Here is a 14,675-nt window from a genome sequence, read left to right as displayed (position 1 = left end):
TGAGCCTTCAATAAACAAGCCCACTAAAGCTGTCTGTTTATACAGACAGAAAATGAGCTGCTCCAATTAGAATTTCATGAGCTCACAAATGTTTCTCTCTAGGAAGATGAGGTAGAAACCATTTCAAAAGGATTAATGTCTAAGCTTTCCGAATTAAAATTGCAACAGGTGTCAATTTTACATGCCTGTCCTTGCAACAAATGTGGCATTATCCATTTGATTGATGACAGAGTAAAAGATTGTATTTTCTTTTATTTCAAAGTTCTCTTTTGAAAGTGAAAAGATGTCATTTTCCATACCATTGTACCTATATCACCTCCTAGTGTTTTCTTAATTTAATTCTGCCTAAGGAAGACATAAGAAACTACATTTTTTGAAGGACAGTTTGATAATGAGGACATCTTTGTACCTTTAAAGATAGTAAGAGGCCTCTTATGATATCATATAAGTTGCTAAGATTCAGTGAGTTTCAATCTGACATTTCTTCTCTACGTAAAGATACTATATACATCTCTATATAAATCTTCTCAGATGCAGACTCCTAAGTGAGAGATCTTGTCCTACCTTTCTCTCAAAGGAGGGCTGTCTGTTTATGATTAACCTCAGAGCTAGAAGAATTTACTAAACACGTTTAAAGAAATCATTGTAGTTACCCTAAACAAAGTCCGTATTTAGTTATTTATTAGCCTAGCTATATTGGTAAGCCAGAAGGGGAACCTTTATCCTCCAGCTCCTTTTGGGACATGAAATATATCAAATTAATCTTAGGTTCTGTATATTGCAGCTTCTCAACCTTTTCCCTGTACCTCACCAATACAAGGGGTTTGCAACCTCTCAAAGCCGCATATTTATTTCCATGCTACTTTCCAGTGCTGACAGGTACAAGGAGCATTTTAGCAAGTTTGCTGCAACTATGATGGAAATCTCCATGGTTCACAATGCTTCTTGGCTGACTCCCAAATATTTAGCTTGGGATATTATTTAGCTTGAGATATGTAGTTTGAGGTATTATTTAGCTGGAGGTAGATACAGTTGCAGCAGTGATAACATGGACTGACAAAGCCAGGGGAGACCGCAGCGAAGCTGGCATTTGAAAGAAAAGCTTTGAGTATTCAACGCAGATGCAGAGACAAAGCCAACAAACACAACCATACCTATCACTAACTCTCCATCACCTGAAAAACAGCTGTTTTCCTGGCCAAAATATTAACTGCAAAGTTGCCTAACATGAGAAACCGCATTTGGCGTAAAGCTCCCTGCGCGAAGGAGAACCGACCGGACGTCAAACCCGAATTTGACCAAATAGCCAGAAATGGCCTCAGGTGGGGCTGGCAGAGGCTAGCCTGGCGTCAGGGTGTGGTTTTGCAGGCCACGGGGTACCCTTTCAGGCAGACACGGTGTCTTTCCGAGCTGTTAAGCGGGAGCGTTTGTGAGAACAGGGAAGCCAGAGCTCCCAAGCCTGCCCTCCCCGGGAGCTCGCCCGAAATCACCCGGGCGGACTTCACGCCCGCAACGCTGCCTGCAAACGGGGGGGAACCGCACAGGCTGGGCCGGGCTGGGGTTCTGCCTTGCCTTCTGGCTGGCTCCCCGAGTTTGCGCAGCAGCTTCGCTCTCCACGCAGCCGCTCCTCTACCCGAGCCCGGCCCCACGGCCCCACGACCCTCCGTGGGGGCTGCGGGGCGCTCCCGCCATTTCTGCCTCAGGCTCAGCACCGGTACCCGCCCGGCCGCCCGCTCTCCTCGGGCCCTCGGGGCGGCGCAGCCCCCTCTTTCCCGCTCCCGGGACTGGGCGGGCTGAGGCGTGCCCCGCGGGAGGGCGATGAAGGGAGCCGCCGGGTCCCGCCGGCATCCCTCTGCCTCCTCCAGGGGTGGAGAAAATGGCTCTGCCCGCCCCGCCGCTGCCCGCCGCCCCTCACCCCTGCCCGCCTCGCAGCCTCCCGCCGCCGCCCTCCCCCTGCCCACCCCTCAGGGGACGGCGCGAAGCCGCGGCGGTCTATAAAAAGTCCCCCGGGGCGGGAGGGAAGGAGGGAAGGGACGGAGGGAGGGAGGGAGGAGGCCGCCGCGCCGGGGGAGCGGCAGCGGAGGGCGAGGGACGGGGCGCGGGCAGCGGCACCATGGCCCAGTCCGTGTGGGGCTACGACAGCGACAACGGTGAGCGGGGGTGCGGGGCCGCCGGGCGGGCCGGGTCTGAGCCGGGCTGACATTTCCTTGCCTTTCCCCCCCCAGGACCCGAGCACTGGCATGAAAACTACCCCATGGCCAAGGGAGACAAGCAGTCGCCCATTGAGATCAACAGCAAAGACGTGCGGCACGACAATTCTCTCGGCCCTTGGCACGCCAGTTACGATCCCGGGGCAGCGAAAACCATCCTGAACAATGGGCGCACCTGCCGAGTCGTCTTCGACGACATGTTCGATCGATCAGGTCGGGTTTTGGTTCGGCTTTCGGGGGTTGTTAGGAACAGGGGTTTGCAAAGCGCTGGGAATCAAAATGCATCCTGTGGTACCTAGCCTGTGGAGGCTGGCAGAGAAAAGTCATTTGGGTACATGAAAAAGGTGCTCCCGGTGCTTGTTCTGGTGGATCTGGCCATGTTTAGGTCCACCATAGGTGGGACAGGGAGGCTGTAGCTGCAGGGGCACCCCCGAAATACAGACTCAGCCGGAAGGTGGACTTCTCCTCCCCAAGTCACCTCCTTCAACATGGAAACCACATCCTCAGTTTTTGTGCAAGGGGAGGGAGTGTCATCCAGGGTTTTTTAGTGCACGCTCTGAGGCACTTTGTAAACACAAACCCCATTGTGTTTCTACTGACTGTGATCTTGATTTCTTCTGTTTGTGTGGGAAGTCTTAAGAGCCTCCACAGCCTGAAAAAGCTATGAAAATAGCATTTATGAAAATAACATTTCATAGCTTCTGGAAATCTATGAAATGGCTTTGTTATTTAATTGAGAGAGAGCAGTCTCTAATCTCTAAGTTAAATTGTTCAAAACTTGATTCCAGAGCTGTATGAGTGCGTAGCTCTGAATGCAGATGGGCAACAACAGTCAAAATGAATAATAAATTCACAGTGCCGTATAATGCGAAGACATCTCAAGAGCATGCAATATTGATCGGTCCTTTATCAAGAAGGAAAGCAATCTAATTAATGGAAAACAGTTACTTTCCATTGTATTTTTCTGCATCTGCTTTGATGGCATTTGTATTGGGATTTTGTTCTTCATAAGCTATATAATTAATGAAATATATCTGCAGTACATTGAAAGATCACTATATCGTTTATCTTGATGAGCTCATTGTTTTCTTGGACTGCTTTGTTTACCATTACAGCTACCTGTTACTGTTCCACATCTCGCAGACAGTATCTAAGCTATTTAGGATAGGGACAATCTCTTTCTTATGTGTTTGTATGGTGCTTTAGTATTTATTACCGCAGTTTCTACACAGTGGCCTCAGACAAACCATAAATTGCACTTCTGTTATAGCATGGAATGCTCTTCCGCAAGCACTGCATAAAATCAATGCCATGACTCAAAGCATGGGAAGTAAATTGATTATGAATGTTTTCAGATGGTGGTTCTGCTCTGACTTTGCAGCTTCCTAAAGGCTGAAATGTTTAGACAGAGGCTGCTCAAGAACGTGTCTGCCCAGGGAACTGTATTGATGAAGACCTTGATTTGGCCAAGCAGAGTGCAGCCCTTGGTGCAGCCCTTCCTCTGAATCACCTTCCCTCCCTTTTCTCCCTGCCTCTCCCCTCCCCATCATCTCTGTTGTCCCTCTGGACACCCAGTGTATACATTCACTCCCTGCTGCTATTACTAACTTTCTTCAGGCTGCTGGACAGTAGAGCTCAAGCTTTTCATAGGGATGTGTCTGACTGGAATCAAATGCAATGTTTGACAGCTCTGAAAAACCACATAAGACAGCATTTCATAAACTTTACCTTCATTTGTTGGCTTCTGTGGTGGCAGCAGCTGAGGATAAGTAGTAGTCACAGATCCGATTTTAACTGGAAAAAGAAATCTAGCTTGAAGATAGCCTTTTTTTGATCTAATCACATGGAAAATTTTGAATGTTAAAAAGATTTATTTTTATGCTAGAGAGATCTGCATACCATTATGAAGTGCTGTTTCCAAGTGCTTCACAGTATCTGAGCTCTGGAAAGGATCACTTGTAAGAAACAACTGCTAAATGAGTTTCCAACTCTGATACCGATTTAGCTTGTTAGTGTAGGTAGATCACATAAATTAAGCTCCTGAAAGTTCCTGCCTCCCATTAATTCCAGCATGAAATGGCAAGCAAATACTTGTGAGGATTTGGGCCTTAGAGCCTATGCTGTATTTATCCTACATTGAAAAGTGAAAGAATAATAATAATAACAACAACAACTATTTTTATTATGTGACTTATTTTCCATTAAAGGCTTCTACAGAAGGCTTACTCAATACTGTATTGATTTAGTTATGAAAATGTATTTATGTGTGAACAAACTCAAAAAATAAGGGGAACTGCATGCCTAAAGCTCAACACAGTGCTTTGTTTCTGCCCCCCCCAATGGCTGTGACACCTGCCAACTAAAAAGAGAAACTGCAAAGTTAAACCTCTTGCTCTGTGTAGGTATTCCAACACATATGATATCAAGAATTAATTTGAGACCATTGGGCACAAGAGGATTTAAATATTATTTCAATGTTAACTTTGAACTTCAAAGCTATTGGTAGAAGTTCAAACTTGAATGCTATTTAAACGAGGTCTTCTGGCACTGCAGTTGTGACCTGCATTATCCCCTTTCTGTGTAAGGAAACACGTCTCATTCCTGCCTTATGTAATGAATGAAAAATGTATTTGAGAGTTTATCCTCTGAGGAGTCCCTGTTCAAAAGAATCCCCAAACTGAAAAGCAGGTGTGATGTTTTGAAAGTCCGAACTGATGTAAACTGTCAGACTGATGCATGGTCAGCATTATTTGGCTAACATCAGAAATAATAGCTTCTTAAATTGTTTCATCAGTGGCAGTGTTAAATGTGGACTATAGCTTTTGCTTGCTCAAGAGCACTTTGCTAACTCATTTGACCTAAACTCTTTTCTCTTAAGACCTGCACTTTGAAGAGATAGATTCTTTTTTTTAGAAGCAGCAAACTATGCTGTAACCACTGTTTAGTTGTCTGAACTGTAAAAGGTATGCCAGTCATGGGCTAGAGGTACACTTCAAAGCACCTTTGGGTTAATTTCAGAGTCCTATCCCCAACCATTTCACAACAGACCATTTTCTTGACAAGAATCAGCTGTGAATACCTTCCTTCTGTCTCCACATCAGGAACTATAGTGTGTCCCCTTGCCAAGGTGGCTTGTTAGGCTTCTGGGGTTTGATTCTGTGCTTGGCTCACAGCAGCTTCCATAGTTTTCATGTCAAACAGGACTATTCCTGAGTGATAACAGAATTCAGCCCCAATCTTGTAAACTGGTGAGTGTTGTGACCCCCACTTCAGTCAGCTGGATTTACAAGAGGTAGTCCACACTGAAAGTACAGGTCCCTGTTCAGTAAATTTGTATGTCAGCATTTTGTAGGCTAGTGTTGATGTAGATTATCAATTGCAGTGCTGAGAGGTGGGCCACTCACGGGAGCCTACAGGCTGCGTCAGCTTCACTTGCATTGGGGTTCCTCTGATGACCACGGCTCTGAGCATGTTATAGATGGAGTGAAATATGCAGCAGAGGTAGGACCTATTTTTAATAGTAGTATTCAGTACTCACTGGGATTTGACTGATTGTGCATCTGAACAGATTAACCATTCTCCCTTTTGCAAGTATTTATCAATGTTTTTTTCTCTAAAATCTGTGAAACTTGTGAATATTCATCAGCCTGCAGTAGGCTAAGTTGCATCTGCCAACAAATGTATCTTTGCAAGTATATACTAACATGGAATTCACTTCTTCAAGCAAGAGGTTTTGCTGGTATTTTAGAATGTTTTAAAAATATTTGAGACAAAGTGATCTGTTATTTCCAAATAGGAGGATCTGTTTTCTGCTGATGTTTTTTGACTTTTAGCCATTTCTGGTATAGCTTGAATTACTAACTTAGTTTCAGAAAGCATTACTAATGAATAGAAGAACTCGCTAAAAGCATATTTGATAAACTGACATTCAAAATCAGATCTACCTTAAAACTGATTCAGAGTGCTAAAGAGTATCTTCTAGTTTCTGAACATGTGTGCTTTAAAATCTCTGTTTATTTTTGGGAACTGTGATAAAGAGATGTTGGGAGGGTTTTTTTAATGTAAACTACTGCACTATTTTCCAAATTTGCTAAAACTAATGGCTGCTCTAGGCCCTGACGACATCTTCAGGTAATAAATGTAAGTGAATTTGCCATTGATGCTAGTGAATTACTAGCGAAAGTTACCTCCTTCCTCCATCTATTTGAGAATAGGCTCAAAATACATGCTTATGCCCACAAAAAGTCTGCAGTAGTGTTTTCCTGCCTTCCACCTATACATCAAGGTGCAGAGCTTACAGGGGCTCTGCCCACCTATCATAGGAGAAAATCTGGGCAGATATTTTGCAGGGTCAGTGGGCGCAAACATTGCAGAGATGACTGTGGGTGATAGTTTGGGGTTTTTTTTCCACATTCCTTAGCCACAGCCGAACTGTGTTAGTGTTCTGCTTTCTGTGGCCAACTAAACAGAAAAATTCTGCTTCCTCAAGTTATTTCTTGGTTAGTTCAAGCACAGACTTTTTACTTTGCTTTTGTTTGCAGTACTCAGATATTTATTGACAGGAGAAGAAAGCCTGGAATGTATGAAATTTTGCTAGAATGCAACCAAAAGTATATCGCTGCTCCACCTTTATCCTTAGCAATGATGTCTTTATCCTCAAGAGTAAAGAAACAGAGCAATACATTAATTCATATTCAGTGTTAATTATTTTGGTGTTATTTTAAATAACTGTTACTGTGCTTAAAAAAAAAATAAATCTCCATTCAAAATATGCACCAGACTCCTATTTATTTTTTTTTTTTTGTATGGTGCTATGTTCCAGACGCTACTTATTTTGAGATTCCACACTGCTGGTTGCAGCATTTGGAGCTACATACAGGAACCAGAGATTTTCTGGAAGGAGATGTAAAAAACGTGAAATATATCCTGAAAAATACAGCATTGTTGAAAGTAGAAATGAGAACGAAATGTGAGGTTACTATCTCCACTCCTTTCCAGTACAATGTGCTGAGAGTAGCATGAGGTACAAAACAGTACTGTAGGTGCTACATACAACACAGTGTAAATCCTTGAGCTGTTACCTACATAACATGAACATCTAGAAATCTATTTGAGATGAAGTGCATGTCAGTAGGTGGTTTATGCACTGCATGCGTCCATGTCACGTGCTTGAGTTAAACTGTTTATAGTTGAATTGTCTGATTAATTTTTAAATGTATTGTGTGGTAAACTCCGTTTTCTTCTATGTGGAAAGTGATGCTTTATAGAAAGTGTGAGTGTATGGAAGCATAGGAGCAGGAATAGGAAATACTTATGTATAGTTTTCTATAGTCCATTCCTTTACTTACCTATGTACTGGAAACTTTTCTTAACTTAATGTAAAAGCTTGTAAGATTGTGCTGTTGGCAATTTCTTGCATTTATAATTGAGGCTTCATTGATTTTTTAGTTACATATGGTGCACTGGAATCCAAAACATGGTAATTTTGCTGGAGCTTTGAAACAACCTGATGGTGTGGCTGTTGTGGGCATTTTTCTGAAAGTAAGTGGCAAATATTCAGTCTTTATAATTTTCTGTATTTTTCATCTTTCTCTAGTGCCAGGGAAAAAAGTTCCCATCGTTTTTCCCTGCACTGTATCATTTTACAGGAAAACATTCAAAGCGATGCACAGACTGAAGTCACATATGTCCTTGGGCCCTCCAGATTCCATGCACTAACCCCTTCAGAGCCGACTTCTGACACCATTCGTGACACCAGTGGCACATATCATGGGTGGTATTGAAAAAGAGACACACAGCTTCAAGCCTGGGACACTTGCTAATTTTGTCCCTGGTAGCTGACCAGCTCTTTACTGTGGTGTGTACTGAGTGAGGACAGTCTGCATAGGAAGAGTGTTTCCTCCTACCCTTTGTCTGCTAGCAGGTATTGTATCTGCCTGTCAGCAAGGTTATGTTGACTGATTCCCTTGGTCTCTTGCTGATCCCCACATAAGCTGGGAATCAAAAGGAGTTCAATGAACCTCCTCCAAGGAGAAAGAATTGATGGTAAAAGAAGTTCACTGAACATTTTAACCTTGAAATACAGCAGCTTTATAAAAAAATAATACTGTACCAATATTTTCCAATTGATTTTTTTTAAAAACTTAATGGAAAGAAAGCAATCCTAGTATCAAATCTGCATGTGGTCTAGGACACTGAGAAACACTAACAGGCAGACATCTAATAGTGATAAATTATGCAGACTTCAGCTATGTGGCTGTCATTTTACCTGCAGGTGGGCATTTCAGCTTGAACAGAGCATCAGAGAATAGCTCTCCTTTTACTGTTTTATCACTTAGTAAGCTGCATTTGTACAAGCAGTAGTAAGTGGATATAATTAATTTTGCCACAATGTCCCTGGACAGGCTATATCCAATGTCATTTTAATTCTGTTATACTGTGAGCCAGCCTGACCTTTTTTCTTGTGGTTAGTTTAAACTGAAGATCAGCACCTGTCCAGATTCTCCCCTATAACTATGTCCTTCAATTATTCTTCCTTTGTCATTTCTTTTGGTCTGTTGTAGGCTAAAGCTTTATCTTGTAAAACACAACTTTATGTTCCTATTAACCATGCTAAGGTCAGCTAAAGGGTCTAGAAAAGTAAGTAGTATCAGTATATCTTCTCTGGCCTTCTTTCGCTGTTTCCTTCTTGCTCTTCGGCATAGGAGCCATTGTTTTCCTCTGGGTTTGTCATGGGTTTGGATATTGCTGAAAGAGAGATGGAATTATCTCCTGAAGAATTTAATTCAAGCTATTTTGGAACAAGACATGGCAGTAACAGCATGTCTTACGCATACTGTCTTTACTCTTCTGGGATGCAGAGCCGTGTCAAAGCTTTTGGAGGTGCTGAACGTCATGAACATAAGCAATAAAGTGACCCCATAGCTTGAGGAGGTCATAACATGAATCTCCTCATGTGTCTTACATCAAGTCTGATCTGACTGCACACGTGCTGCAGAATGTTTGAAGTGTCTGCAGGAACTCCAGCTCTTCAGACTATCAACACTTCGCCAAGTGCTCATATGTCTCACAGCGGTTGTGGGTTGCTTTCAAACCAGGAGCCAAGGGCTAGGCCCTGGAGGGTGTAGATGATACTGTCTGAGCACGCAGCTTATTCCTCATACAGTGGGAGATGCCTTGTAGAGTCCTGCAATGCATTTTTGAATTGCAAAGCCAGTTACTTGAGTCTGCTATTCCGGATGTTCTTTTAACACACATAATTTTGTGTCATTCTGTACTGGATGCTCTGAGAGTATTGCTGCCTAACTTGACAGATGGGATGTACTGAAATTCTTTAAAATACTGTGGAACTTTATGAAAAAATACAGTACTTGTGCTTTGCATTACAGGTTGGAAAAAATCCCAAACCAGAGATGAAGAGAATTCTTGAAGAAATTGATAACATAAAGACCAAGGTATCAAAACATTTTTTGTGATATAATGTAGTTGAAAAGCAGCAGCAGCAGAAATCAGAAGTTCAGATTCACTTTTTGGCATCATTCTGATATCTAACAGTAGCACCAGAGGTGATACATTGGACTGTGGAGCAGGACATTTTCTTTTACTTAAGTAAACATATAACTCCCGACTTCTGTAAGTATTCTTGTTGTAGAGGATTTTGTATCAATGCTTGTGTGCACAATTGATAGTCTTATTGATACCGCTCTGTAAAAATATGCTAGTGTGCAAATATCAAGAAGAAATTAAAAGCTTTTTGAATTTGAGGACAGCAGTGGCCAAAACAAATGCATAAAATTGAGTCAGAGATTTAGTTAGCCTGAAATGAGAAGAAACTAGTAGGAATGATGGAGCAAGCTCCCAGTTGGTGTAAGGAAGTTTAAAAAACTTTTTTAGTTTTAAGATGGAACTGAATTCATTTATAAAAGGAATTACATGATACAGTTTCTGTACCAGTCCTAGGTTCTGTCTTTATATGATACCAGCACAAATAGCATTGCAAACCTATTCTAAACTGTATTCCAGTTTAATTAATGATCTAAGGACCAAAGTCCATACCTATTGCATAGATAGAACTGCAGAAGGGAGTTCTTTGCAGAGAATTGTGATACTGCATGTATTGTTATTTAACATTATTATTTAACATAGACCTAATCTCTAGGTATACTTCAGCAATTCTACTTCATTATAAGCTTTATGAGTCTAATGATGCTAAAAGAAAAGTCCCTGTTTTGTTTGACTTTGAATGTACCACCAGATCACCAGGACTGAATTTTACAAACTTTGTAAGCATTTTCTTCCAAATTCAGCAGAATTTCTTGCATTTAAGTTATGTATGTATGTACTGCCATTGATGTATGGGTCTGAGCCTGAAGTATGTTCTCCCCTCACTCAGAGTCATATTAGTTTTATTTTTTCAACCTTTTCTTAGTCTTCAGATACAATTCAGTTCTTTCTGCTGAGGGAACTGAAGGTCATTTTTTTCACCCTGCCCATTGCTCCCCCTGCTATGCTCCCCCTGTCAGTGATATCTGTCTTCATACAGATTCAGCTTTCTCTCATAATCCCTATATCATTTTTTGACATTTACATGCAGAAGAACTTTGCCATAGTTAATAAAAAGTTGACCAATCACCCTATGAAACACTGTGTCATACAATGTTGACAAGATGGCAGTGATATCCACTCCATTACATTCTATTTGAGACTGCCTAACTGGAGATTTTAAGACTTCTAACAACAAAAAAATAGAAGTCTGATTTCCTACATACAGATATTCTTTGTAATGGTTCTGGAAAAAGCAACAGTTGAAGAAAAGCAGGGAAAGATAGGTGCCTATGCAAACAACCACATCTTGCATTTTATCTCTTACACTTATTTTCTTTCTTGTCATCACACACATTTTACCAAGATTACTTATTTTTCAGGAAAGAATAATGGATGGTATCACCAGTGTATTTATAGCACATGCAGTTTCAATTGCTGTGATGCATTACAGGCAGAGGAGTTTCTTGGGCACTGTACTGTATTTACTGAAAAGGCACAATTTTGTTTGTGAAGTCATTTGCAAACTCATATTGAACTTACAGAGTAATTTTGTCAGGAAGATATATTTGGAGTCTTGATGTTGTTCCTTCTAGCCATATTTTGTGCAAGATGTGTGGCAAAGATTTCAGCTCCTCCCATTGCACTTCGTAGAGTAATACTGTGTTCCAATCTAAGGAAGATTCTACATGATAGGAGAAGGAATTAGGAATAATAGATTTCTCTTTCCAGAACTGCATCCTAAATACCAGTAGAGAACTGAAATTTCTGGTTTAGTTCTTGTTGCCCTGAGGGGACATCACAGTCCTATGGAGATACTCTCTTGAGTATCCTATTCAGTGGAAAAGAAAAACGTCTCTGGAAATGTTGCCTGGTGTCTTCTGTTCTCCCTTGTCTGGTCATAATCACCTTTAGTTGTAAGATATTCAGGATCCAGTACTCTACCAGGAAATATTTTGATTTTTTTACATTAAGTGTAATAGTGCCAAAAAAAAGATTGAGAGTGTCACCATGACAATGTAGTTAGAGCACAGTTTGGGGAGGAGAAAGATGCAGATTTAAATGCCTTCAGATAGAGGAGAAGACTGTAACAAATCTGAGATAAATGCCTGGCCAGTGTTCTATTGGATAAAAAGGGTACCAGTACGTCCAGTGCCACACTCTTTAATTTTTATCCCAAGTGACCCACAATAAAACAAAATTTTGATAATCCCAGAATAGAAAAATGTAACAATGAATTTGCTTTGGTTCCACACAGTTCAGTTTATAATTTCTTTTCATTTATTAATGGAATCAAAATGTCAGTTATTATTAATTGTGGGGCAAATGCTTGACAGAAAGAAAAGGAGATTGATCTCTTGCATGAATCTTGATATTTAATTACTTCCTTTGTAATAACATAGATACTGATGTCTTTTAAGATGCATATCCCTAGAGTTACTGCAGAGAATTATTTTTTGTTTCTCTAAGGGGAAAGAGGCTCCTTTTCAGCACTTTGATCCTTCAATTCTTTTCCCCAAATCTCGGGACTACTGGACCTACCATGGTTCGTTCACTACACCCCCATGTGAGGAGTGTATCACTTGGATTCTCTTGAGGGAGCCGATTGAAGTCAGCTCAGACCAGGTAACTCCAGCTAGTTCTGCTGCTCCTTTACCAGTTCGCAACAGTGTCACAGTATGTCAGTGTGGTGATTTGCAAACTCTATGTTACCTTGCGTTTTTTGATAAGGAAAGCTTTAGCTGAGGACTGTGAGAAATTGCCTGGAGAATGGACTGTTGAAATGGACTGTAAAACTGACCTTGAGAATCAGGCTGTCTTTCTAGAGACCTCCTGGAATAGCTTCAGCAGGAGTGTTCTTGGGATCCTGAAAACCTGCATAGACAGAAGTGCCCCTAAGCCACAAAATTCAGCCACCACAGCAGCCTCAGTTCATTCTCTGTGCTTCAGCGTTAAGTGGCAAGTGAGACTAACATTTAGCTGGTTTTCCAGTTTAAGAAATTACTTGAGACCTTGACTTCCTAAAATCTGTCAGTGGGAAGGATCAAACTAGGTAGAACCTGCAAACCTGAATGTTAATACAAATTAATGTACTAATTGTATTCATATAGCTCAAGTGTGCATTTACACAGGAAAAAGAACAGAGAGCCAGTCTGGGTAAGGTTACCTTCTTTTTAGTTATTGCGTTAAAACTTTTGGTTGTTTATACTATTTTCTGCTTCAGCAGTACAAGTCGGGGTATAGCCTTTTTACTAATTTGGCAGTTTTCAGAACAGATTTATTTTGCATTCTGATGAAAAGGTAACAATTAACAAAGCAATACTGAATTTAAATTAATTTGGAGAACAACGGCTAAGTGCTGAATTCATGATTGAACTTAATAATCCAGTTGGCATACATTTCTCTGCCTTACAGAACAAAATACGAACTTCTGCAGACCAGCTTTTTCTATGAGACTACGTTGCATAGGCTTAGATGTGCATCCTCCTTCATGGATAGCCATATTTTCACAAGTGATTTGACTGCAGTCTGGCTCCAGCAGGGTCAGAGGAGGCCCCTACTCTTTTTCCACATTCTGAGTGTGGGTCAGGGAAAATCCGAAAAGAATTCCAGGCAAGGGTCAGATGATGCATTGTTCTGTGGATGAAGAGTGTAAAGATGCACAGAAACAGCGCTAGCTGTTGGGCTGCAGTTATCTCTACCAATAATCTCTACCAGTATGCTTGTCATTACATAAGAAAATTCCTTTTCTGCCTCAAGAGTGTGTTCTAGGCATCAAGGTCCACACTGCTTCCAGGTGAATTCACAGGGACACTTTAATTTTTTTTTTCTTGCAGATGGCGAAGCTCCGTACCCTTTCCAAGAGTGGTGAGAATGAACCTGTGAAGCCACTGGTTGATAACTGGCGCCCACTTCAGCCTCTGAAGGGCAGGATAGTGAGAGCCTCGTTCAAATGAAGTCTCAAGTCTCGCTCTGCTGAACCTGAGTGAGAAAATCCCTGCATCCCGAAGTGTAGCTAGCTTTTGCTGTCTACTGCTTTTCCTCTGGATCCAGATCTGTGTTTCTCAGCTTGAAATTCTGAGTGGTAAAACTGAATCTGATTTTGAAAGCAGAAAAAATACTGTATGCAAATACTAACCTTAATAAGGAAATGTGAGATATACATGATTCTTGACCACAAATGCCTCAGCATTTGTGATACAGTCACTCCCCTGCCATGTGGTCTTGGAAGAAAAATGGGCTCAGTTTCAGTATTTAAAATTAATTTCAAAGGTAATGTAGTAAAGGCAGAAAAATGAACCAGTAGTTCAGGAAAGCAGAAATAACAGTGACTCAGTAGTACATGAACAGGATGTAAAATGGCTGCTCCTACAGCATCCCTAGTAGTGATCTTCCTCAGCTATCCCACCTCCACTGCGAACATCCAAAGAATAAATTTGTCTTTAACATACCAGATTTGTCCTTCCCTCTCTTGTTCATAGTTTGTTATCCAAGATTATATTAGTATTCTGGGGATACACTCAGGCATACTCAGCTTCTGTGTGTGAAGAAGAAAAGATACCTTGCTGTCATTTCAGCATTTGCTGTCTTTGCCATGTCCTGCTGCTGCCTGTCGATCTTTTCTTCTTTAACTGCTGCTGTTACTTCACCCATCCAGCTGTAGAGTGCTGCTGGTGTCGTGTTGTCTTGTATTTAGTATAGCAGCTTTAGTATTGCTGAGGGGGAAGTGCCTTCTTCTCTTGCTCTGTTACCTCCCAGGATGATGGATTTTTAGTTTTGATTCTCTGCCTGTTTTTTTATTTTTGACATCTTAGTCTGCATATTAATGATTTCACCTATTAGGGATTTTGTTGCGTAAGGAGAAGGTCTTTGTAGATGACTCATAAGCGTCATTTGTCTTCCCCACTACTGAAAAATCCAGGT

General features: G+C 41.3%; 1 protein-coding gene across 1 annotated transcript; it reads left to right on the top strand.

The window, feature by feature from the left end:
• The first annotated feature begins 2,113 nt into the window (after positions 1–2,113).
• On the top strand, positions 2,114–13,708 carry CA3 (carbonic anhydrase III, muscle specific). The gene is made up of 7 exons (XM_010575824.1): positions 2,114–2,150; positions 2,226–2,423; positions 5,593–5,711; positions 7,659–7,751; positions 9,599–9,664; positions 12,222–12,377; positions 13,589–13,708. Exons 1-7 carry the CDS (start codon positions 2,114–2,116, stop codon positions 13,706–13,708), a joined length of 789 nt encoding a protein of 262 aa, XP_010574126.1.
• Positions 13,709–14,675: the final 967 nt, after the last annotated feature.

Source organism: Haliaeetus leucocephalus, unplaced genomic scaffold, assembly GCF_000737465.1.
Source record: "Haliaeetus leucocephalus isolate CR32 unplaced genomic scaffold, Haliaeetus_leucocephalus-4.0 Scaffold506, whole genome shotgun sequence".
Lineage (NCBI taxonomy): Eukaryota > Metazoa > Chordata > Aves > Accipitriformes > Accipitridae > Haliaeetus > Haliaeetus leucocephalus.
Note: the sequence above shows the minus strand (reverse complement) of the source record. Positions and strands in the feature narration are given on the sequence as shown.